General features: G+C 41.1%; 1 protein-coding gene across 1 annotated transcript; it reads right to left on the bottom strand.

The window, feature by feature from the left end:
• Nucleotides 1-145: 145 nt before the first annotated feature.
• Nucleotides 146-26,442, bottom strand: LOC137192254 (uncharacterized). Its single transcript, XM_067602789.1, has 19 exons — nucleotides 26,257-26,442; nucleotides 17,645-17,723; nucleotides 17,204-17,292; nucleotides 14,484-14,711; nucleotides 14,275-14,355; nucleotides 13,831-13,930; nucleotides 13,216-13,336; nucleotides 12,780-13,014; nucleotides 10,141-10,297; nucleotides 8,985-9,066; nucleotides 8,789-8,851; nucleotides 8,245-8,447; nucleotides 7,693-7,824; nucleotides 6,187-6,374; nucleotides 5,662-5,810; nucleotides 4,832-5,077; nucleotides 2,153-2,318; nucleotides 1,752-1,844; nucleotides 146-1,646 (listed from the first exon to the last, which is right to left on the bottom strand). Exons 2-18 carry the CDS (start codon nucleotides 17,691-17,693, stop codon nucleotides 1,752-1,754), a joined length of 2,382 nt encoding a protein of 793 aa, XP_067458890.1. The 5' UTR covers nucleotides 17,694-17,723; nucleotides 26,257-26,442; the 3' UTR covers nucleotides 146-1,646.
• Nucleotides 26,443-27,161: the final 719 nt, after the last annotated feature.

Below are 27,161 nucleotides of genomic sequence, written 5' to 3'. Positions count from 1 at the left end.
CTCTTCTTAAAACCTGTTTTTATCTCATGTCTGTGTCTGAACTGATGGTAATTTGTGTAACTGTTTTAATTATGTTATGTTGACTTCTTTGTTCTGGATTTTATTGAGTTTTTTAAATTCCTGTTTTTGGTGTTTGGTAGTACTTTGTAACTTTGACTGTTTTGAAAGGTGCTATATAAATAAAGCTTTATTTTAAAGAAACAGCTTCCAGCGGCACTCATCAAATATGAGTCCAAGTGATCGCAGTTAAAGAAAAATTAAACTGAAGATTATGGACAGCACACAGTGAAGACTTTACACTTTACAGAAATCCATAAAAACACACAAACTCATGTTTTTCTTTTACCCACATCCCCTTTATTCATTTATTTTTTTTGGTCTTTGATGCTTAAACAAAAATATAATAAAGATGAAACAGCACCACAGCAGGTCTCAGTGTCATTAAAGCCACATGTTTGGTTCAGTTGAAGTCACAGTTAACATTTCACTTGAATCTACTGATAATCAGCATGTTGATGGACTTTCCCTCAGACTGAACATTAAAACCTTTTTGTGGCAAACCTTCTCTCAGGGCTCAAGAGTGACTTTCCTCCATAAATGAGACTGAACTGAGCATGATCTGATATTCTGTTACAGGCACAAGCTGATGATGGTCTCCAGGCTGCTGTTCACCACAAACAAGCCAGAGTAAATACAAAAGAAATAGAAAAGAGGAAGGTTATACTATGGTATGCATGGCTGTCTCTTATCTAACCAGTGCCATCAGGATGGAATAAATGTCCTCCACTTCTCTGAAAAACTTTACTGACACTTCAGAGGATGGAAAGTAAGGCGTAGTGAATTAAACCCTTTAAAACCCTTCATTTATCATTGTTTTAGTCAGTGCACACAAGAAAGAAAACATTCACTTTGGTCACTGTAAATCCTTCCATGTCTACATCCCTGAGTTACTTTGTATCAATCATCAGTTGTTTTTCATTATTTGAAGTTAACATAAATTGAAGTTCTTGTTATTGAGTTTAGATGTACTAAAAATGTAATAATTTGGTTATAATATGTTTCCCTTCACCATAACAATAAGTAGATTATTTAAAAAATGCTTAACTGCAGAAAAGTTGCTCCTATGTTTTGGGTCTGATTAATCACAGAACAGTGAGATCCTGTATGAGGGAGGTGCAGTCTGTGTGATATGAAGACATGAACCTGATTCAGATCAACCGTTCTGTTGCTGCCTGTTTGGTCTTTTTAAAGTGTAAATCACTGAGGAAGGCACAGCAACATGTTCTGCAGAGACGTTCCATCATAGATTTACTCAGGTTTGTTACTGACACATGATCCACGCTAACATGCTCAGAGCTGATGGGGGCTGAATGTCCTCATTCACACAGTTCATGTGAGCTGCAGATTGTTTCCTGCTGGACCGAATCAACTCTTAACTTTAAACTGGACTGAATCGGCCAATCAAAGCAGGAGGAGGATCAGGAGTGTTTAGTTATCACAGCTTTGTGCTAGCGTGGCTTCATTAGCAATAACGACTGAGCTAATCTTTTCAGGAAACGTGGCTCTTGATCAGGATGAAGCAAAAGTCTGGAATCATGCTGAAGGTCGACGGTCTGTAGGTCCGTCCGAGTTGCCATGGAAACAACCTGAGAAGACAACCAGAGGATTAGTTATTGGTCTCTGCTGTGTGATGCTGATGTCTTTTCTCCCAAACTGCAGTGCAATGACATAAATCAGCATTTAGCTTTTACCTAATTAGTCCAGGCCATGGTGATGAAGGCTGGGTTTACATCCTCATATGTAGTCCTGGCAGATCTGCGTCTTCTCTTACTTCCGCTGCAGCTCTGAGACAAAATTCAAGACAAAGACACAGATGAAGATTTAGATTTCAGTCAGTCCTACGCTGATATTAGTTGACTGGAGCTTCTGATAGAAAGAAAACATATATGACATACTGAATATAATAATAAAATATACATACTTTAGTTGAAGTCAGTCAAAATGTACTGTGATATGTAACCATTGAAATCGAACATGGTATTGATCATCTGAGATGTGATCGACCCATCATGAGAACATGTATTTAATGAAGTGTGTTCAGATGGCAGCTGTTCTGCATGTATCTGTGAGTAGATTTGGGAAGCAGGCATACTGGGGCACAGGTGCTGTTCTTCTTCTTCACACACAGGTTGAGTTTGCAGTGCAGGTAGACGTCACCAGACTTCCCAGAGAACTGGAACATGTTGAAGGAGAAGTAGTTGGATGTTCCCAGTCCGTTAGCCTGCACCTTCACCGTCTGGTCAGCAGGGTTCGAACAGCTGCTCAGAAACAAGAAAACACACCAGATGTTAGAAGCTGCATCAGCATCCCCAGAATCACAGATTCCTCTGAACGTCTCGTCTGCGTTTGACTCAGTCTGAATTCACTGCGAGTCTCTCTGCTGAGAGTTTATGACAGTTTCCATTTTATGGACTCTGACTCTGATTCTGCTTCTTGATTCTGGTTCTTATTATTCTTTGTTTGTGCACAAAGCACAACTAAAAAAAGCACACTCAGACCTATATAGGATGAAAAGGCTAATGAGAAAGAAAGAAAAATAAAGAGGCAAAAAATGTTATATGTTATATTTTAAAGCCAATTCTGATTATGAACCTTAGGTCGGAATGATAGACTGCATCGAGACGTTTAAGAGTAGAATCAGGAGAGTGCTTATAAATAACACCACCATAGTCCATAGAGTTTGCTTTCTATAATTCTGCGTATGACATGCAGACTTATTTCTATAAAAGAATGCCAGTTTGCTTTTCGAGATTTAGTCATTTCATCAATACGTTTTTTGAAGTATAGCTTATCATCTATCCAGAAACCAAGGTATTTATAAGAGGATACTCTTTCAATCGGTGTCCCATTAAAACCAGTAATACTTACTTCCATGGTACTGTCAGTTTTCTAGAAAACCGCATACATTTTCTAAATCTGAGTTTAATAGTAATTTAACATCAATCAATGTTTGCTGTACTGCACAGAAATCATTATGCAAGTTTTGAGCAATCTGGGTAACAGAAAGCGCTATTCTATAGGTAATAGCGTCATCTGTGTACAGATGAATTGACTTTTTTGTCACTTTTTCACCTAATTCATTTATAAAAATAGTGAATAAAAGTGGGTCTAAAATGGAACCCTGTGGCACACTATTGTTTACACTCCTAAAGCTTGACATATAGCCATAAACCACAACAGCTTGAATTATACCTCTGAGACAATTTGCAAACCAAGAACAAGATTTTTCATCAAATCCAATAGATTTCAAGTGTTTCAAAAGAATTTGATGGTTGACAGTATCGAAAGCCTTAGATAAACCAATAAAAAGGGCGACAGTCCTGCCTGTTATCTAATGCATTAGCAACATCATTCAAGACTATTAATGCTGCCATCACAATACTATGACCAGCTCTAAATCCTGATTGATAAGATTTAAAAACATTTATCATTTATTTGTTGATCTAACAATGTTCTCACCTGATCATTTACCACTTTCTCTAACACATAAGCTATACATGATAGTTTAGAAATTGGTCGATGATTATGTAGCTCATTGGACTGAGCCCCTTTATGTAAAGGTAGAATGTAGGCTGTCTTCCAAATGTCAGGGATGCTTCCTGTTACCAAAGTCAGATTAAAAATATAAGTTAAGCATTCAACTAAAAATTGAGCTGCTAATACTAAAAACCTTGGCTCTGAATGATCATAAATTTTTTGGATTGATAGAACAAAGAGCATTAAACACTTCAAGATTCGCAAAAGGCTCCAATGAAAAGGTCTGAGTGCCCAAAGTGTTTGTCCAGTAATGTGCACTATGATCAGAGGTGGAGGGAGGAAATCCAGCAGTTTCAGATAAATAACCTGATGCAATAAAATGAACTATTTCACAGGATGAAGTAGGACTATGGGAAAATAATTTGACCTTTTTCCAAAAAATTGCTGGGTTTCCTTTACTCTCAGATAGTGCAGAGACATAAAATGAAGATTTAGCATTTTGAATAGCAGTGAAACACCTATTACATTGTTGACAAAAATATTGCCAATCAGAGGATGATTTAGTTGTTCGCGCTTTGTGCCAGGGAGCATCCCTTTCATGTAACATTTCAGCTATTTACCAAATGAAACCAAGGATTGTTCCTGTTTTTGACTATGAATTTTGTAAAAGGCGAATGCTTGTCTGCAATGGAATTAAATGTTTTTATTAAATAATCCAACGCCAAGTGTGGATCAGGAATTGCCATGGTAAACCCAATATCACTTTAGTACAAATCAAACAAAAATGCTTGCTCAGAAAAGTGTTTAAAATTCCTTTTGACAGTGATATTTCGTTTGAATCTTTGTTATTTCGTGTCATGGATGCATGCTGTTTGGCAGTGGTCACTGAAGCTGAGAGGAAAAACACCACTAGATTTATAATGTTGAGTTCAAAATAATATCTTCAAGTGTGGCCTTTTCTGCACTTTTTGGATCTGGATAAGTAGGTGAAGAAATAGGCTGTGTGAGATTGAATCCATTGCAGAGATTTTTTAGATTATCAGAAGCATTAGTTAACCAGTTATTGTTTATATCACCCAGGATAAGAAGTTCTGAATTTTTATAGCTGGATATCAAATCAAATGAAGTCGAGGGAAGTGTGGTAGGACCAGACTTTGCTTTCAGTAGTCGATAAGTCGAATCAGAAAGCAGGATTCTTAATGAATCTTCACTTCTTATTCGTATAGAACTGACTGAGAAATGTCAAAGCAGCAGTGAAAAGCTGCAGACTGGCTTCCACCTCTGTGTCTCTCACCCCTTAATGATCAGGTCATATCTCAGAATCTCACTGGGTGACGGCTCGTTGGTCGCCCAGCAGGAGTCGGTCACCACAGCGACAAGTTTGTCATCTAGCCCGTCCGTCTTCAGCTCCACCCAGATGGTCTGCTCCAGTTGGATTTCTGTGCTGGACTCCACAGCTTGAGTGCGGTCGGCATCGGTGTAGGCCTTCATGGTCAGAGTGTAATTCCAAGCTCCAGATACAATCTGCTGGATCACAGAGCTGCAGAGCACACACACACACACACACACATTTATTATCTGATTAATTCTCTGTATGCAGACATCAGCTGATCTCCACAGGTACATGCTAAAGATGATGTGTCACCAGTAAAACCACAGCAGTGCATATACACAGTAGTTCAACAGCTCCAACAATGAATCATCTACTGTCCAACACACAGGAAGAACCACAAAACACACACTTTAGCACAGGCCTCGAACAAGCTTCAGTCCAGTGAAACTCAACCTTCCCATTTTAAATTCAGTTGTAACTCCTTTGCTTTACATTCAGCAGGAAATATGAATCCTTGATTTTTCAGCTGAGAGTCACTTAAACTGTCCACATGAACATGAGTGAATGGTGAATGGATTAAGTCATATTAAGAGGGAAGACAGCGAAATTTGATCCCAAACATTCATGATTCAGTGTTTCATAACTTCAGAGTTAAAAAAATAAATCTGTTTCAACCAGCACAGGCTTTAAAGTAACTTTACTTTTTCACTTTATTTAAATGTGAGAATAAACTGTTATTGTCAGCTGTGACTTCAGAGGTGAATCAGGGTCAAACCTGTTGAACCACTCACCTGTCTTTGATTTTGAAGGCCACAGTCCTGGTGTCTGGCTGGTTGTAGAAGCAGGAGAAGTCGATGTTCACTTGGTCATGACGAGTGATGGGGCCAGAGCTGTTCCGAGTCATGATGGCGTTCTTGTACATGATTTTGCTGCTGTCGGCCTGCAGGGTCACAGGGATTCAGACAGTGTTACTGCAGGTGAGGTTTCAGGTGAAGGAAACCACACATTCATGTTTGGATTTCACCTGTTGTTTTGTTTGTTCAGATCCTCATTAGTTATTGTATTGTACGGTACAGAAACTGTATTGTATATTGTAACATCTGACACTGTTGAGGTGTTGACTGGCTGTGTGTCAGAATAAGCTTCATAAATCCCCAGTATTTCAGGGAACAAAGGAGGTGGCGTGTCTTGACCACGCCCCTGCAGTTACACATGGATCACAAACACTACAAGTGTGAGGAAAAGCTCAGCTGAGAGGTAGAAGGGATCTGACTGGCTCTGACTGGAGAGTCAGTAAGTAGAGAAGAGAAGCCCACCTTGACCACCGTCCCACAGACGTTGCTGCTGTCGAAGCTGAAGGTCACCATGTGGGTCTTGCTGTCCCGCTGACCTCTGCAGTTTGGGTCATTGAGGTGTAAGACAGAGTAGTCGATGCTTTTTTCCTCCAGGAGACAACCAACCAGCTTAAGTGAAGCAGAGTTTTGGTTGCAGATGGTCGGCTCACCTGTACAGCAGGACAGACGAGGAGAATGAAACACACATACGTGCAACAGTGAGGGCTTTTTTCATGGAGGCGCAACGACCAGCCCGACCAGTGCTCTGACAGTTTTGTATTTTCCTGATCTTAAAACTCACTTTGCCCGTCTGTGTGGCATTTTGGTGACCAGCACACAGTGCACAGGTGGGAGGTTCATTCAAATAAAGCAGTGCAAAGACAGTCGTTGTATTTTGGTTGAAATTTGGTCCTAGAAGTCACCCTGAAGACAGATGTCTCAGAACCATGTCTGTTTCTGGTGCAACGCCAATCTGCTGCTGCTTTGGTGATTTTATCAACAGGATTAAACTAAATACTTGCTGCAGATATGCTGTAACAACAGATTAATGCTTAAAATATAACTAATTTATTTCAATTAAACACTAACACTCCTCTGAGAAGTATTGCGTCAGAGCACAGTGCTGTTACACACTGGTTGGTTATAACTTGATATTCTGCTTTTTCATGAAGGAGAGGTTGGATTAGCAGCTCATCAGCCTCTTTTCCAACTTTATATATCAGCAAAAGTAGTGTGTTGTGTAAAATTAATTACTGAACTATGTGACCATGTACGAGGTAAGATACACTGGAATTACTGCTGAAATTGTGTTGATCCGATATAATCATATAAACGACTTCACCAAATCAATTTCTTTATTTTTCATTATTATAGTAACTCATTGATGACAAAAACTACTCCATCTGTCTTTGGCTGCAGATTTGTGGTGATGTGTGTTCATGTCATGACGCTCTGAACCATCCAGACATTTCGTGAAGAAAAGCCTTCTGTTTGTTGAGCTGCTGTTATCACATTTAACTGTGATTGGCTCAGCTGTTTCAGAGCTATGAGAGCAGTGATGTGACTGGCTGAGAGAGTATTTAATAATCACCACAAATGCTGATCTCTATTCACCTTCATATAGCCCTTTTGCACATTGTGCTGCTGCACATACATGAACCAAAACAGCAGGTGCACATAGAGACGCCTACACTGTCTGTGTGCCTAAGACCTACCACCCTGCAGTTGTTGTTGTACTTGCGTGGTTAAAAAAACATCATATTCCACTAATCAATACTTTTTTAATAAAATTAATAATCGATCCAGTGTGAGAAAGTGTCTGTGGTTGTTGTGAACCAACAGAGAATTCTCACTTCATGTGACAGTATGTCAGATGCTGTATTTCCAGCTCACAAAATAAATTCATGTTTTCACATGTAAACTATGATATTTGATGTCATATTGTGTCATTTCACGTGTGAGACGGGTCTCCTTGTTCAGTCTTCATACCAAAAGTGTTTGTCGATCTGTACTTGGAGCCAAAAATGGCCCGACAGTAGCAGCTGGTTCCACCACTGATGTCCTCAGCACAGAACTCATGAGCACTGCAGAACTTGTCCTGACAGAAGGCCTGGGGGGAGGCTGAAAGATCAAACAAAGATCAATACTTACTAGAGTCAGTCAGTAAGATAAACAGGAACGACAGCTGATCGGATCCTGACTCCTTGTGAGCAGTTTAGTAACAGCGTGCATGAGATTATCACACAGCTCAACCAAACTTTGTTCTTTATTCAGTCAAATATGAAGAACACTTTGTCCCGTCTACATCTGGAACACTGTAGACAGAGAAGGCGGCCATTTCACTGTCCGCAGAAGATCTGATCTGATCACATGCACTGCACCTACTGCCTCTATTTTTCATATTTTACTGTAAATCTGAATGCAGGTCTTTACTTGTAGTAGAGTTCTTGATTCCTGTTCTGTCCTCACTGTTATCTGGGCTCATCTTGTCCTATCATGCCCTATAAAATATAACTGAATGACAGTAAAGGACGGTCTTACGGCAGCTGGCCTTTGACCTCCAGTCCTCCAGCGTGTCTTTGCTTTGCAGGCTGCAGGCTCTGGCGTAAGCCTCCAGGAACTGGCAGTTGAGACCGTCCACTGCTGGGTATTTGCACAGAGTGTTGGTGCAGGCGGTGATGAAGGGCTCGGGGTTGGTGTGGTTGTGGCAGAAGGTGAAGGGATCCTCCTTCAGGAGATTACAGCTGTCATGGGAGAGAGAACGATCAAGTCCAGTCAGACAGAAAGATAAGGTCAATGATTACTAACATGAAGAACAAGACAAAGGTTAGTGTTATTGGGTCTAATAACAGGACAGGTGTTGTGTAGACAGATTGACACAAAAACTCTGTTCCCCAAATAAAAAGGTGTATAATCTGAGTTCAGGTGTGTTTGGCTTCCAGCTTCATCCCTGCTCACATCAGACAACATGAAACATGAACAACATGTTCTTTTTCTCACAGATCAACGTGTGATGAAGAGTAACTCTGGTTGTTTTATAGATCAAAGGAGAGTTTGATGTGTGTTCAGGTGTGTCTCTGCTCACCGTTCCTTCACTGTCTTGCAGTCGATCTGACTGTCAGCAGCTTCTTCGTGCTGTTCCTCACAGCTAGGGAGAGACAAACAGCAGAAGTCAGGAGTGTTCCCCAGGCCTCACTCCTTCATATAAACACACACAGGCACTACTAGTATACATGCAGCCCAGTGACGAGGCAGCACTCACAGCAGTGACGTGGTCTTACCTGCTTGAGCTGTACGCAGAGACCTTCATTTCACTCAAAGACCGGCTGGAGTTGCCACATAAACCCTGCAGGGTGTTTCCGCCTGGTAATGGACAGTTTGAGGAGAGAATGTGATTCAGATCAATAAATTGTCGGACTGGATGCACACGGCTGCTCACTAAAGGACAGCTGTCAACCACTGATTCATACAGTCACAGTATGATCACATCTGAACGTACAAACAGAGCAGAAAGCAGACCAGCAGCTCCCCGTCCTTCTTAACGCCAGCTGTCAAGTGTCTTCAGTCATAGACCCAACCTCAGCAGCATCGGGCCATATGCTAACAGATATGCTAATATTAACCAGCACACGTTTTCTATTAATCTCACCAAAACAAAAATCTCTTAAAATACAGACTCAGCATACAGTTTCACCTTCAGTCAACTGAAACGAATCAGGATCCTTTCATGGAATTTTGCAGATAATGAACTCAATAGTTTGCTGTACATGAACTGATGAAACAAAATGAAATTCATCCTCAACAAAACCAAAATCACAAGAAACACATCAAGGCCTCAGTAACCAGCGTGCACATAAGGACCTCAGACCTCTCTGATAACTGTAATGTATGATTCTGTGCAGTAATCTCCTTTGATCTGAAAGTTGGGGCTTATTCCAGATTTCCTCTTTCCACTGTTCGTTATAAGTCTTTGAGAGCTGCTTTTAACCCCCCCTCCCATCCCACTGTGCAAAGAGATACAACATGTTGAAGACAGGATACAAGCTTAAAATGTGAACAGAGAAAAATGTAAGAAAATGTTAAATGATAAACAGAGTTAGTAAAGCACATAATATAAACACACAATATAAATGTCATATAAACATACATATACAGCATATAAACATCTAAACATAATATAGACAACACATACTAAATTTACTTTGTGCAAAGAAACATGGGTTGTTCAAGTTGATGCCATGCATTCTGGGTTTACTGCACCATATGGCCAAATTCTTTTTTGTAAATCAATCAGCATCATCAGCGTATAGCAAAATAATGTTTCAGTTTGAAAAACAACATTTGTAAGATAGTTGTTCATTCTTCTCATATGGAGACAAACAGAGAAAAAACTGGCTGCCGCCTTCTTTTATCCATGTAGGACATGTTTTTCTGTACCTGTCATGTGGATCTGTGCTGTGTAGCCATCAAAGAAGATAGAGGTGTTGTAGTTGGAGTGCACCAGCTTGGCTGTGACTCCAGTTTGGTCCTTAGAGAGCTGCACACCATGATGCTCCACAGGCGTGCTGCTGAGGCTCAGCTTTGTGTCGTTCAGCTGCATCACAGCAGAGGGACAAAGTGGAGGAAACACACCATCAAACATGACAGCAAGCAGTGATCAAAAGTAACAACCTACATTTGAATATAAATTACTTGTACTTTATTCGAGTATTTAAATTTTTTTTACTTCTGTACAATTCAGAGGGAAATATTGTACTTTATACTCCACTACATTCATCTACAGCTTTAGTTGCTTTTCAGATTAACACTTCACATGAAATAAGATGAGTCTGTTAATTTTGCTGTATTAGTTAAGATTAAAGCAGCGGTTCTGAACTTAACATGAAATCAGTGTGTAGTTGTGTCTTTTCATCGTGTTTTCAGATGTCTGTGAGTTGTTAGTTGCTCTAAACTTCAAACACATAAAACCCAAAGAGATGAAACTGCAATATTTCACAAAGAAACGAAAAGATGAGAGAAAAGTTCCAGAAAATGAATTTCAGTTTATGAAGCAGAATTTTAGTTTTCTTCTTTCCTACACAAACTATCATCTCACTGTTGCTCATATTTATCTTGTGACTCTTATAAACTCCTGAAGATCAAATAATGACAATAAATTGCTGTTTATGAACTGATTCATCAGTATTAATAATGCAATTTATCAAATGTATTTAACATATTCACAGCCCAATTTTCTTCTGCAAAACAAGTACTACTACCTTTAATACTTTAAGTAAATGTACCTGCTAATATTTCTGTACTTTTACTTAAGTAGGATTTTAAATGCAGGAATTTTACTTGTAATTAAGTATTTTTACATTGTGATATTTCTACTTTTACTTAAGTAAAGGACCTGAGTCCTTGTTCCATCACTGGTAACAAGGTAATTCAAGCACAGACTCTTAAAACATAGCACCACAGGGTCCCTGAACACCTAGCACAGGTTAGCTTAGCTGCTAAGTTGACATAGCTAACAGTTAAACCTCTACCAAAACATTCTCAACATGAATAAACAGCCAACTTTCCCACCATATATATGACCCTCTGCAATAACTCTACACATATGTCCACTTATTACACATTTTATGCTCGCTTATCCACAAAAATACACAAAATGACACATTGTTGACAGGTTTCTGTCCAGCCTTTCCTCTCAGCACTGCAGTACAACATGTGTGACAGATGTAAGGTTACAGTCCCTGTTGTGGTCTAAGTAGGAAACACTGTCAACTGTCATGTGAACCCTTACACACCATCCAGGTCAAATCTGACCCGCTTTTACATTTGAGTGCAGTAATAACACCCTAAACACTTTTTCTTTCAGCCAGATATATTATGACTTTTCTCAAAGTGAGAATATATAAAAATGATCAAATTTCACAACTTTTCTACTTTTGTGCAGCTGATACTCATTTTTATACAAACTGTAGAGAGTGTTCTGCGTTCAATTTGACCCTTATTTATTCAAAAATCAATTTTTAAATATGTTCTTCACATTCAATAACATTCATTGAAATTATGCTGGCTGTTATGTTCTCCGGTTTCAGGTAACATAGGACCTTAATAATATATTGTGCTTGTGAATGTTTTTGCTACATAACAAATAGAGTAAAACTTAAAGTATACACTCTTTCTGCAAGCTTCATTCAGGATTAAAAGTAAAGTCAGTGATTCTAATCCAATACACTTTTTGTCAAATTCAGCAAATATCTCCTCAAGGTCCGCTAACTGTCCATTCTGTGTGTGGACTGAAAAAAATGGTGTCCATATGCAGCCCTGGCTCTGTAAATGGGCATGTAAACACAGTGGCTTGGAGCGTACAACACAACACTACTCTGGCCAATCAGCAGCAGGGGGTGTTCATGCTTATGCACAGGACAGGGGGAAGTCATCACAGCAGCTGTCTGTATGAGGATGTGACAGTCTCCTATCTCCAGCACCCATTGCATGGTGGGGGAGGGCCGGTGAACTGGAGAGAGAGGCCGTGGCCAATTTACATAGAAAGTGTTTTCTCACAGAACAGATATGCTTCCATTTTATTAAATGTATCAATCCACACTGAATCTCAGACAGTCTTATGGAACTCGCACAAATATCCTGCCATATATGTGTTTTCAACTTATTAACCGTATCATGGAAACTGGAGCACAGTGAATATTTGTGAACTAAACCACAACGTAAAACAATAAGCGTTTGAGTAAACAGGACATTTTTACCTCAGAACATTAACACAGTGTCTGCATATACCATGGTGTTACTTTGGAATAAAATGAAATAAATAATATGTTGGGGGGTGCCTCTTTTTATGAACTTCTTGTCTTGGCTTGAAAGGATGCAGACGAAACAAAAAGATCAAATGATGATTGCTTTTGGCACATTAATGGAAAGCAGCAGCACAAAAATAGAAACTTCAACCCACAGTAACAGCTGAATGTTCTGAACAGTGACGAGATCCAACAACCAGGAGGATGTGAGGAGGACTCTGGATCAAAGTCCGTCACTCGCTCCAAGTGAAACTGTGGCTGTAGATAACTTACCTGAACCCTCCCACCTTGTCCCAGGTGAAAGTTAACGCCTGGGTCATCCAGATGTAGGATCACATGGTCCAAAAAGCTAACATCTTTACGACGGCGGTCCTGGAAGACGGCCTGCAGGTGGACGCCTGATTCTGACATCAGAGTGTACGCACAGCGATCCGGGACAGAGACAACTTGACCGCCGAGATCGATGACAGTGGAGCCGGTTACAGTGCACGTGGCAACCAAGACACATCTGACAGAGGTTTGGGACAAGTAGCATCATCAGCATGATGAGACATTTGGAAATGACTGAGGAACAGCAACAGTGACATGAAAAGATGCTACTGATGTATGGGATGGAAACTACTCACTGACACTGAGCTATGACACAGAACTAAATGATGACAGAACAGAAAACTGCATTCTGTTAGACATATGAATCAAATATATTTACTGGCCGTCGCCCTGGCAGATCTCTCCGGAGCCACAAGGAGTGGTGTTGAGGACTGCTGAAGTACTACAGGTTAGGTAGTCTTCTGATTCACATTTTCCCGTTTCTGGTAGAAGTAGAGCACCTGTAAAAAACTCAGATTGCTGAATCGTGTACAAACTCTAACAGTAACTTTATAATGTCGTTTGGCTTCGAGGACCCCTGAGGGCCCGTTTAAATAGTCAGGTCATCCACATTACAAAGCAACTGATTTTATCATATCTGTCCAGCCGTGTGAGATTTCTGCCTCCACTCTGATACAATGGAGGTGAATGGAGTTCAGTTTGTGGTTTGTAGTTGAACAGGAACTACTCCAGTGTGTTGTGTGGATGGACCCTGTTTGTGGAAAGAGACATTGCTGTTGAATGTTTTAAATGTCTTATAATGCTGTCAGCATCACAAACTGAATGATCTGCACTGTGTTCGGTGGAGGCAGAAATCTCAGACAGAGAGCTCAATACCTGGACAAATAAAACCAAAACTATCTGACTGGTCAGATTCCACCAGAGGGAAGAGATGAAATACGACTGTTTGTAATTTGGGTGAATTGGTCCTTTAATAATTATTTGCTCTGCTAACCTGAGTGTCTGCATCCACTTATGTCCTTGTAGATTGGGAGACTATCTGTGGTCATATTCCAGTCATCCACTTTAACATCATCGACCTGCACAACGGCCTCCTACAAAGAAGCGACATCACAGAGGTTACTGTCACACACTGACAGGACAGAAGCACAACACGTGAAGATATGAACAAAACTTTGTGGACAAACTGAACTAAAACTGTCTCGTCCAAATAAAGCAACATGTCTGTGAAGTGTTCAGAGCTTTCACGGTTTTGTTAACATCCTGGATACTTTCTTATTTTTCTTAAAAGTCTTTAAACATAAACCAGCCTCTCCAAAAGCATCAAAACTCCATCTGAATCACTTCCAGTCAACTGCTGGAAATGTGTGTGAGTGTGAGTGTGTGTGTGTGTGTGTGTGTGTTAACTTGTCCCCAAACATATCAAACATATACCTACCACAGGACTAGATGACCAGGCTGGATACAATATTGCAGATAAAGCTCCTTGTTCACCAAACTGTGCGAAGTTGAATACACCCTGCAAACATAAAACAGGAGATTCAGACACTGTTAGGAAATAACATCTTAAATCTTTAAGAAAAGGCTTTGACTGATTTGTTATAAGAGATATACAGATGGACACTGATGAAACTGAACAACACTCACCGCCTCGGTATTTACAGTGTATGTAACCACGTACGCCTCGCATGTTGATGAACCTGTGAGTTGAGGCAGACCTGTATGATAATGGGATTCTGGTCTATTTGTCCTTTGGGTTGTACTCAGATATCCTTCGGTGACTGGTCCCTTAGGTAGCAGAATACAGTCGTTTTTGCTTCCAGGCCTGTACGGGCCTTTGAAACAAAATGCGACGTTGCTGTCCGTCAAGTTCACCTGTTAATGTCAGAGATACACAACAAATAAATCAACAACACTGATGAAGGTGAATGTGTTCTGTTCTTCTTTCTCTCTCTGGATGTCTCTCTGACGTGGGATCGAATCCCAGCGGGGACACAGACAGTCTGACACACACCAGAGGCCTGAACCATGAAGCAGGTTCAGCTTAGTCTGGCTCTCTTTGGTCAGCTGCTTCACTGGATAACTGCTATCATGAAGCTGGAAATCAACAAGCTCTGTTAACTTTGGTTTTCCAGCTACGAGTGAGTTAATGTGAAAGAAGTGGGGTTGTTAATATTGAGTGACATCATCAGAACCATGAATGAAGTACTTAATATGATATGAGATGAAACCAAACACCTGCAGGAGAATTTGGTTAAAGCAACAGCAAAAAGTGAAAATCAAAGGAAACAATATAATCACATGACCACAATAGAAGATGTAGAAACACTAGAAATAATTCCCAAATATTATAAGACTGCAGCTTAAAGTAAGTAAGTAAACTAAGTATTTTAGTTTTTTTATCAGATGATGAACAAAGTATTCTGAGTATGTGATGCAGTAATAGTTTAGTAGTAGTAATAGTAGTCTCACTTCATGGTACAGTACCCTGGTGAAGGCTATCACACACACACGCACACACAAACACACACACACACACAAACCAACACCAGGCAACAGACAAAACCTGCTGTGGATCCGTGCAAACAAATCAACCAACAGGACTTGAAAAAGCCTCTTAAACCAACAGTTTCCAACGTGCACAGAAATCAAACAGCCTGAGTCTCCATGTTCGCTGCCGATGAATGAAATCAAAGCTTCAGACAGCAGGCGATGCGCTTGTGTTTGAACTCTGAGGTCCACATGTTTCAGCAGCACGTTGCTTATCAACTGTGAGCACAACCAAGATCTCACTATTGATCCTTTCACATGTTCCCACTGTGGCCTCAGCTGAAGACAGAATGAGAGATGATCACAGTCACTGTCAAGAGTTGCTGAGACAAATAAACCAGGATAAAGTTTCTGTCATGTGGCTGGTTCATTGTGCTACATGACACTTCTGTAAATGGACTGTGTGTGTTTACATGTGACCATGTGTTTGATTACATGCTGCCACGTTGGTCAGGCCCCACATTCATCATATTTCTGATAATTACACTCAGACTGCTCTTAAAAGCAAACTGAGTAAAAAGGTTCACTGACAACAAAAAATAAGACACTTTCATCAGTGACAGCTTACATACATATAGCTGAAATACAGCATTTAATAAAGTTCAAAGATAAGCCAGATCAGTGTTTTGAAGGCGATACGTCAGTCAAGCAACATTCTGGACCACGGACAGCTTCAGGAGGAGGGAAGGAGAGAGAGAGAGACTTATTTAGGCTATTGCTGTCTATAATATTTACAAAGAAACATTTGAAAAATTAACTCATCACTTAGTGAGAAATTTTTATTGTCATAGCCAGTAAAAATTTGAAAATTTTTAGCTGAAGAGCTAAAACTGCCTCACAGTGAACGATGCGCATTTTTTTAACATGTTTTCCATCGTGACCAATGATAAAGAGTCATTGTAAAACACGTGCTCTCCTCTGTCTCTGTGCTGCAGCCATCTACCATCTACTCTGAACCAACTTCACAGACCTCTAACATTTAAGAGCGTCATGACGTAAAAAAGAGAAATAAACGTAAAAAAAAAATGTTCATGTGCTTTCCATAAAAATGAAAGTATAAAAAAACCTAATTCTAATAAATAATGTTTAATACAAACTTTACCACAAAGAGCTCTCTGCTTAACTATCTCACTGGAAACAAAGTCTGCAGGACATTTTTTCTGCCCTGAGTTGTGTCTGCAGGCTGCATACAGCCCCAGCAAATGGTAAATGGACTGCATTTATAAAGCACTTGTCAACCTTCACAGACAAAGCGCTTTATGAGTTTTACTTCTCATTCACACACACACTGATGCCGGCTTGACCATCGGGAGCAACTTGGTGTTCAGTGCTTTGCTCAGAGACATTTTGACACATGGACAGGAAGAGCCGGGGATCGAAGCCCCAGCCCTGCTGGTGGACGAGCTGCTCTGCCTCCTGAACCACAGCCGCCTGTTCATAACAAACAGTGTCATCTGAGAAGCAGAACCAACAGCAAAATAAGTTATGCTCATTGTTTTGAGCTCACATTAGTAATTGAAGGAGCCTCAGATGAACGTATCAATATTTTGATCAACTCAGATCAACTTTTCTCAGGACAGTCAAAAAACAAAGTTCAGAGAAACTGCAGGAAGAAAAATCAACCTGAAACAATAAAACATGTCTCCTCGTGCATCCTCAGTGGAAATGACGCTTGTTTTAGAGCATTTTAAGTCAAAAGAAGTTTGATTTATACATTGAATAGTTTCTGAGTAAAATTGAAGCATTGTTACAGACACAAAGGATCAACGAGGACAAAGACATACAGCTGTTCAAACGTGACGATTCATCATACTCACATATAGAGTCTTGTAAACTCGTCCATAAAAGGCAATGGGACATGCACTGATGTTTGCTGTAGCACTAGTTGTAAAAGTAACTCGTGCAGCTGCAGAAATGGAGACATGATGAGAGTCAGTTAGTGAACTGAAGTCAGTCAGCAGGACAGCAGGAAAAGCTGCAGATACTAATGTTGAGGAACAAAGAGCTCTAAGGAGCCCACAGCAGCCACGTAGACTCACAGATCAACATGTTTGGTCCATGATCACGAACAAGCTGGCAAAATGTTTACTAACTAGTCAGCTGGACAATGACCTTCCTGCCTCAGTTCAAATAATTCTGTTGTTCCTCAGAGTGTCAGATCATCTGATATCTGTCAGGTCTGCTGACATCCCTAAACTCATGGTGCAGGTAGAGTTTCAACATGGCTGCCGTGGGGATGAAGTCATGTGTGTTCTTACCTGACATGTGGCTGACTGTAGCCAGGGAGAGCAGCAGCAGGAGGAGCATGTTGGAGGAGACCAGTCAGCTGACAGAGAGCTGGAGGACACACAGTCACATGTCACTGATATCCCATAATTTCAATGTAGTTCAGTTCAGTTGACTTTATCTCAGACCATGTGTCACAGTAGAAAAAGATCACATTTCCAAACATGAAAACATCCATCACACATCACATAAATACACAGCACAGCAATCATTCAGTCTGTCCTCTGTATGTATAACAGGACATTTATTAATAATAGATACAGTAAATACAACTGAGACACAGCTGAAGCATGACAAAAATAATAATCTTATAAAATGTAGAGCTTTTATCACTGTCAGTAAATCAGCCAATAATATTTGTAGTGACTTGATTTCGACAAAACAAAAAACCTAAGCCACAGTGAGGGGCTGTTACCGGGACATGTAATTGACGCGTCGTCATGCGGCGGCTCTGTGTACTAAATCAAACATCCTCGGACTTGCACTTCAGATGTGTTTATTTATCAACACGCACCAATAAAGCATTTGCTATCCATACACTTATATTTATAACTTGCATGAAAACAACAAAAAGGCTTTAAGATTAGCCTCTAAACGGCGGTCAAAAAACTGTGTGCTTCTCCCCGTAAGCAGCACACCTGAGGAGTAATTGCCTCTTCCTCTACATATACATTTTCGTCTGCTGCTGTTCAATACGCCACCTACTGTGGCAACCAGGGAGTAACCTCAACACAGTTTTAGATACAAACGGCTCTAACACACCGGCCCCTAATTGAATGGCCACAGACATTACAATTACCTTCACGTGTAAACAAATAGAGCCATAACTTGAGTAAAAGTGAACCCAAACAACAACAAACAAACAAAAAAAAATTCAAACATCTGTAAACGTAACCCTTTTTTTTGTGGAGGTCACTATACCTCATCCCTAATTGCTTGTCGCTTCATGCAACAAGCAAAGCTTACTGACAGGTCTTTCCAAGACGTTTGTCTTCGTCTGGAGATGCACAGAGCGTACTAACCCTTTTTTGTCCGGGAAAGTTTCCAAAATTCTGCCCAGAAGCCAAGAACCACGGGGAGCAGCAGAATCCATTACAACAACAATGTCTCCAGGAATGAAGTTTCTCCTTTTCTGATTCCATTTCTGGCGTTCTTGCAGCAGAGGGAGGTATTCCTGTACCCATCTTTTCCAAAATAGATCTGCAATGTACTGAACTTGTCGCCATCTCCTTTTCACAGAAGAATGTGGTTAGGAGTGAGAGGCTCGAGGTCATTAGGATCGTCTGAGAGCTTGGTGAGGGGACGACCATTCAATATAGACTCAACCTCACACAGGACTGTATGAAGACCATCATCATCCAGAGTTTGCAAGTACAGCAAAGAAGTGAGAACTTTCCTCACCATCCAGATAGCACGTTCCCAGACACCACCATGGTGTGATGCTGAAGGTGGGTTAAAGTTCCACTGGATGCCATCTTGCAACAGAACTCCCTGTATCCGGTTGTGATTTAATGATGATAGCGCTTCCCTCAGCTCTTTCTCTGCTCCCACAAAATTGGTTCCATTGTCTGAACGCATACTGGACACTTGTCCTCTTCGACTGATGAACCTTCGAATAGCATTAATACATGCATCAGTGTCCAGGGATGGAGCTACTTCCAGATGAATGGCTCTGCTTGCAAGACAGGTAAAGATGACACCATAACGTTTACAGAGACTTCGACCTCTCTTTACTTCCAAAGGCCCGAAGTAATCTACTCCGACATTTGTAAAGGGAGGGGGATCAGGAAGAAGCCTTTCCTTCGGTAGGTCTGCCATTTTTTGCTTGCCTACTCTTCCCTTATGTCGCCTGCAGAAGCCGCATTGTGATATGATTTTCCTCACAGCTGCATTGGAATTTGTTATCCAAAACTTGTTGCGCAGCTTTGACAGAGTGTGATTTCTTCCACCATGACCCACCTGTTGATGAATATGCCTCAATATGAGCATGGAGATGTATTGATCTTTTGACAGAATGAGTGGATGCTTAGTCTCTTCTGGCAAAGCAGCCTTACTCAATCGTCCTCCTACTCTCAAATCCTGCAAATGTGGATCAAGCTTGTACACAGAACTGTCTCTAGACACAGATTTTCCAGCTAATACGGCAGAGATTTCTTCCTTGAACCTCTTTTGTTGACTGTAGCGAATGACGGCCATTTCAGCATCCAAGAGATCCTCAGGTGACAACATCTGGCTTTCAATGGCTCTTTTGGCCCTCTCCATTTCCAGCGACACATTGAGAGATGATCCACCTGCCTCCTTTCTGTGGAGCTCAAGAGCATGTAAGTCCTTTCTCTTTTGTTTCAACTGCAGCAGAATTCTCTTCCATTTGAGAAACCATGCCACCGCCACTTTGAGTCTCCTCCAATCCGAAAAGTATGATAAGAGCTGATCTGTAGCAGTCGGAGAGCCCTGAGTAATGATGGTGTTTACTGTAGCTTCTCTTTTGACCTCCAAATCATCATCTGCAATTGTGACCTCTGTGATGTCTGCAGGCCAATTCTTTTCTGGGTCAAGGAGAAACTTCGGGCCCTCAATCCAGCTACCCCCATTCAGCAGATCTCCAACCTTCACACCTCTGGAGGCATAGTCTGCAGGGTTGTCTTTGGTATTAATATACCTCCACTGAGAGACTTGAGTTGCATCTCTAATAGTTGTTACCCTATTTGATACAAATATGTGGAAACGCTTATCCTCATTTTTTATGTACTTAAGCACTGCAGTGCTGTCCGTCCAGAAAGTTGACTGATCCAGTGGCAGCTCCAACTCCGCTCTCAACATCTGATCTACCCGCACAGCCAGAACAGCAGCCGCAAGCTCCAGACGGGGAATGGTTATCGGTTTTAGAGGGGTAACTCTTGCCTTACCCAACAGGAAAGAAACATAGACCATCTTACAGTTTTCAGTCCTGAGATAAGTAACAGTACCGAATCCATCCTGACTAGCATCAGAGAAGTTGTGCAGCTGTGCCTTAATGGGCTGTCCAAAGTCTTTGGGCTTAATGCATCTTTCAACTTTGAATGCTGCCAACCTTTTCAGGTCTTCCAGCCACCTTCTCCACTGATGGCCAATGTCTGCAGGTATGTTGTCGTCCCATCCACAACGTCTCCGACAGAGCTCTTGCAGCATGACTTTGGCTGGGAGGGTTACTGGGGCAAGAAAACCCAGAGGATCATAGACCGAGCTGATTATGGACAACATTCCTCGCCTCCTCTGTGGTTGTTCTTTCATCGCCATTTTGAATTTGAATGTGTCTGACTCCACACACCATTGCAGCCCAAGAGCTCGTTCGACTGGAAGCTCGTCTCTATCCAGATCCAGTTCTTTCAAGTCTTTCACTCTATGCTCCTCTTCAATGGTTTGCAGTACTGCCCGGCTATTACTGATCCACTTTGTCAAAGTGAAGCCACCCTTTTGGCAGATTTCAGTGAGAGCTTGAACCATGGCAACTGCCTCCTCGTCTGAGCGCGAGCTCTTCAAACAGTCATCAACATAAAAGTTTCTTTTGACTGTTTCCACAACTTCTAGTGAGAAATTAGCCCGATTATCCTCTGCAGTTCTCTTGAGTGCATAACTGGCAAAACTTGGGGAAGAGACAGCCCCGAACAAATGAACTGCCATTCGAAATTCTTCAATCTCTTGGTTCACATTGCCCTCAGGCCACCACAAGAAGCGCAGGAAGTCTTTGTCCTCTTCAGCCACCCTAACTTGGTAAAACATAGATTTAATGTCTCCCATAAATGCCACTGGCTCCTGTCTGAATCTGGTTAGAACACCCAACAGTGAACTAGTGAGGTTTGGGCCTTGTAGCAGCTGGCTGTTGAGTGAAGTTCCCTTAAACTCAGCTGAACAGTCAAACACAACACGCAATGTACCCTTTTTGGGATGGCGTACACCATGATGGGGTATATACCAGAACTTTCCATTTTCACCTTCCAGCTGATGTTGAGGCACTTTCTCTGCATAGCCGTTCTTAATTACATCGGTGTAGAAGCTGGTATATTCCTAGTGGAATAGTTAATCTTTCCTGAACTTCCCCTTTAATCCCAGCAGCCTTTGCTTAACCATAGAAAGGTTATTAGGAAGCGAAAGCTGGTCCTTTCTGAAGGACATTTTCAGGCTGTAATGTCCATCCTGCAGCTGTGTTGACTCATCCATCATCTTTAAGAATCTAATATCTTCTCTCGACACTCCTTGTTCCTCTGAACGTCGCTCATTGAAGTCATGACTGTATTGGTTGCTCAGCATTTCCTCCAGCTTACAGACAGAAATCCTATTGACAGCAGCCACCGAGAATCCTGTTTTAGGCCTGCTGCTCTCTCCATCTCGAAGGGGACCATTAACTACCCAGCCAAGTACAGTTCGTATTGCATATGGTCCATTCTCTCTGCTGTTGATGACCTCCCATGGTTCCAATACCTTAGGGGCGTTAGTGCCAATCAACAGGTCACATTAGCATCAATGCATGGGATCTGCACTTCTGAGAGATATGGCCAATTCTGCAATTCTCCCTGTATGATAATGTTACTGGTGGTCACAGGCATTTTATTTTGTGTGAATACTTCTGGGAGACTGTAGAAGCTGTTACTGCCAAGACCAGCTACCTCCAAACCATTCAGGGTGCTAGTTGAAACAACCCTTTCCTGTCCCATAGTGCGCAAAAGGAAACTGGTTTTCCTACCAGTATTGTTCAGCCTTTGCATAAGATGTTCTGAGCAGAAAGTAGCCGTACTCCCAGGATCCAGGAACACATATGTTTGTATTATCTTGCTTCCCCTGCTGGATTTAACCTGAACTGGCAAGATAGACAAAATGCTATCCTCCTTTGTGGGACTGAGCTTGGAGTTCCACATCCCTTGGCTGCATCACTTACAGTAACTGTGGCGAAGCTGTTACCTCTGACCTTGCTGAACTTTGAATGTGGCTTGAACTTGTTAACACTCTTTACTGCAGGCAAACCACTTATCGTGTCTTGGATGTCCCCAAAAAGTGGATCAGAATTGATCTTAACTTGGCGTTTGATAAATGAGACCATGTCTTTAAAGCAAGCTCTGCGATTGTACCTCTCCAGTATTTCATGTGCCTGTATCCTCCATTTTTCTCTGTACTTAAATGGCAACTTTATCATGATTGCTCTCATGTTAGTTGGCATGTCCAGCTCCTGCACATATTGAAGTTCCTCCATTACATTGCAACAACTTTGCAGAAATAGAGAAAAAGTTTGCAGTGCTCCCACATCCTCTGCCTTCACTGCAGGCCAAGCCAAAGCCTTCTCCATGTAGGCTGCACCAATCCTATATTGGCTTCCAAAGTGTTCTTGGAGAAGCTCTTTAGCCAGCTGATAACCTCTGTCGGGAATCATGTGCTGACAACTCCTCACCAATTCTCTGGGCTGCCCTCTTGTAAATTGCTCCAAAAAATAAAGGCAGTCAGCTTTGCTAGCCTTTGATTCCACACTATGTTCAAAAGCTTTTATGAAGGTTTTATACTGAAGAGGATCACCGTCGAATGCTGGAATGTCTCGAGAAGGCAAGGACATTAAGTGCTGTTGTTGAACCAGAGCTGCTGTGATTTCATTTTGTCGGTGCATTATGGTGCACAGGTCTCCTTGTACTGGTACAGAATATAAATGCTGTTGCTCCACTGATGCAGGCTGCACATTGTTAACTGGCAGAGAGAGGTTTTGTTGTGTATCTCCAAACTGCATTGTTCCAGATGTTTCTGTTTCCTTTTTCCACTTTGTCTCATATTTTGATCCAAAGACCTGATGTGTTTTTCCCCTCAGAGGGTGCGTTCAGTGCACTTGAATCCTTTTGGGCTACTGAGAAGCTGCTTTGTGGCATTGCTCTCCACGTATATGGTTTAAATGAGTTTGCTGCAGGATTGAGTCCTTTGGAATTTAGGTTTTGTTCTTCATTCCTTTGCAAGTAAGAATTCATTCCATCAGAAGGTGCTTGTGAGTTACTGGAACATTCTGATGCAGCTTGAAAAACTGCTAGCCTTGCAGTGGATGCAGCTATTTCAGCATCAATCTCAAGCTGCTCCCTTTTTCTTCTCAGCTGCTCTTCCTGGGCCTCTAGAGCATGCCTTTCCTTTAAAGCCGCAGCTCTAGCGAGAAGTGCAGCCCTTTCTGCTTCTGCCTTAATGCGAGATGAAGCTGTGGTTTTGCCACTTTTATCACTACAAGTGCTTTTTCGGTGAGAATGTCTACTGGCAACATTTGATATGCTGTCATCAGGGTGAACATCATCACCATCCTCACCACAATGATCATTTGCCAACCATTTTTCAACCTCAGAAATGAAACCATTTTCAACAAGCATTTTTGCAGCAAACCAAGTGTTTTGTTTGTCACTTTCTTCAGTGGACATTAAAGGCAACAGAGCCACATGAGCATCTTTGGCTTCCCCACACAAAAGCACAATTTTTTCCAGTGTATGTTTTATCTCTTTTGCATTACCACTCTGCATAAGCTCTTGAGTTACATTTCTTAGGTTTTTAGCCTTACTTAATTTGTCTTTTCTTACATTTTGTAACCTTTCCACCTTTGCAACAAGAGCTTTGTGTGTTAATGTAATAGACCGTTTACCTTTTACAGATTCTGGCTCATTAACATTTCCCTCTCTCACCGAAGCTGCAGCAGCCGCTTGCTCCGCGGCAGCCACGTCTGGTTTACCGTCCATAATGTCCTTTAATTCACACCGCAACGCACATCCGAGATGAAAGCAACGAGATAAAGTTCAGTTTATCAGTGCTGTTTTAGCGACCAATGCATTGGGATTACGCTCGCAAAGTTGTGTGCACACTTTATTATGGCCATAAAGTTAGTAGCGCTACTCTTTACCTTACACGCGGTGGGCGCCGTGATGTCACAATCCAGATGAATGAATCAGCTGATGACCGGTGCGTCCATCTCCACCTCCCATGCTTTAAAACAAATGTAGGAAATCCAGCGTCGAGTCTTCCTCCATGCACGATGGCTAACGAACTAACTGAAGCGGAGTTTTTTTGACTTAAATGTAGTGACTTGATTTCGACAAAACAAAAAACCTAAGCCACAGTGAGGGGCTGTTACCGGGACATGTAATTGACGCGTCGTCATGCGGCGGCTCTGTGTACTAAATCAAACATCCTCGGACTTGCGCTTCAGATGTGTTTATTTATCAACACGCACCAATAAAGCATTTGCTATCCATACACTTATATTTATAACTTGCATGAAAACAACAAAAAGGCTTTAAGATTAGCCTCTAAACGGCGGTCAAAAAACTGTGTGCTTCTCCTGGTAAGCAGCACACCTGAGGAGTAATTGCCTTTTCCTCTACATCTACGTTTCCGTATGCTGCTGTTCAATACCTACTGTGGCAACCAGGGAGTAACCTCAACACAGTTTTAGATACAAAAGGCTCTAACAATATTGTTACAGGGATAACACTATTTCTTTTACTTTGCTGGCAATATAATACAATATAATATCTTCTATGTGAGCATTTAAATGCAAATCTCCTCCAAATCCTCATGACATCATGGTAAGAACATCTCAATTAAATATTTCTTTAAAAGTTAGTTTATATATTTAGAGCTCTTTCAAACTCACCTGAACGCTTCTATTTCACAGCCTGCTAGTTTAATAATGTATTTTTTTTTTTAGAGTGGATGTGTTTAATATGCAAGTTAGAATCTCCAATCTCCAAACATCACTGTCTCTGTTAATAAAAGGTGTTTTATAGCCTGTACAAGTTGTTCATTATTTATATTCTCAAGAATATGTGGCTGAGGATATTTAATATGAAATCATCATCCTTAAAACAAAGTCTTCCTCAATTAATATTGAGCAACATCATTAAATAAAGCACTCCAGTGTCATGTGTGTATATGTGTGTGTGTATATGTGTGTGTGTGTGTGTGTGTGTGTGTGTGTGTGTGTGTGAAGGGGGGAACTCAATGAGCTGCACACAAAGATCTTAATCAGTTTGGAATAAATTCAGTAATTAAATGTAAATAGTAGATATAATTGTAAGTAAATGTTTTGTAACGGGTAACAATTGGGACTGTCTTTGTCTCCATAGTAAAGGTGGCTGCGGATCTTGGGTAAAATAGCCTTCTGCTATCCAAATATTTCTCAGAATCGAGGGAGAAATAATAGAAACTGACAGCCGTAACAATAAGCTATCATATTGTTGAGTTATCAAGAACACTTTAGTGTTTTTTGTGTTGGGAAATGTTGAGGATATCATTAACAGAAAACATTAACATGGGAATTGACAGTGAGGAAAATACTTTCGGGCGGCGGGTCCTCAGGTGTGCCCACCGGACCGATTCTCACAGCATCTTATCGTGCCTCGGGAGGGTTAACATTGGAGTGAATAGAAGGCCGGAGCAGTTGCTCTTAACATCTAATATTGCCACAGATGAGTTTACATCGGAGTTAGCTGAAAGCCCGGTGCATCGCTATACAGGGCACTTTGTTTGTTGCTATCAGACGCCGAGGGGCATGACCTGTGTACAGAGAGAGGGACAGAGATGAGTGGTCAGGTTGTCTTACCTTCTGGAAGCTTTCTGGACAATCAGGAAGAAAATGCTCTGAGGTTTCAGCACCGAGAAATGCAGTATTCGAGTGCAATGGTGTCCTTTCATACCCCATCGCATATTTATAATGACTCCATGTGGACAAACTGGTTTCATGACATACAATGTTCGTGGGTGGATCGGCATGTACAGACACTGAGGGTAGCGTTCATGTTATATTTGGTAGGGACATTTGTCAGATTGCCAAAATAATTGTGTATTGGCACTTGCTCTCTATAGCTCTCTTTTCTCTTGAAAGCCAACATTTCAGTGTTTACTCACGGGTGAATCATCGTTGTGGATTTTGTTTTGATTTTGAAAGTTGATACGTTGATAAGTTCAACGTCTTAATTTTCAACATGGGTGAACCTGAGTCAATGTTGAATCACTGTTGAAAGACATTCATCTTTCAACACTGAATAAACTATAGATTGCATTTCCTTTTCATTCCACATTGTACACAATTGTGCATTCAATTATATTATAACCTAGTTTCCAGTTGGATCAACATGACAATATTGACTGAATTAGTGATTTACATGTTTCATGTTTTCATGAAAGAGAAACGTGCATTTTATTTTTATAATCTTTGCTCAGTATATATGATGTTTAGTTTGTTAGTTATTACGAAGGTTGTTTCAGGTCTTGCCAGAAAATTGTACGAATGCAACATATTCTATCGTAGGTATTGTGGTGGCTATGGACCCTGCTGTCGCTGAAACCACTTAGTTGCATGTTGTTTAGTCTAGTGGGATAATACGGTATTATGAGCTCTTCAAGATATGATGGTGCCTGACCATTAAGGGCTTTGTAAGTTGGGAGAAGGATTTTAAATTCAATTCTAGATTTTACAGGAAGCCAATGTAGCGAAGCTAAGATGGG

Source organism: Thunnus thynnus, chromosome 11 (assembly GCF_963924715.1).
Source record: "Thunnus thynnus chromosome 11, fThuThy2.1, whole genome shotgun sequence".
In the NCBI taxonomy this organism is placed as follows: Eukaryota; Metazoa; Chordata; class Actinopteri; order Scombriformes; family Scombridae; genus Thunnus; species Thunnus thynnus.
This window is presented reverse-complemented; position numbering and strand designations above follow the sequence as displayed.

What these genes read in the sequence shown, in the direction of transcription:
- LOC137192254 (XM_067602789.1), bottom strand. Translation starts at nt 17,693, where the DNA reads ATGCTCCTCCTGCTGCTGCTCTCCCTGGCTACAGTCAGCCACATGTCA. An exon ending in AGCACAGATCCACATGACAG is followed by an intron (nt 9,067 to 10,140) that starts GTACAGAAAAAC and finishes GTCCATTACCAG; the next exon opens with GCGGAAACACCCTGCAGGGT. An exon ending in GAGGTCAAAGGCCAGCTGCC is followed by an intron (nt 7,825 to 8,244) that starts GTAAGACCGTCC and finishes TTGATCTTTCAG; the next exon opens with CCTCCCCCCAGGCCTTCTGT.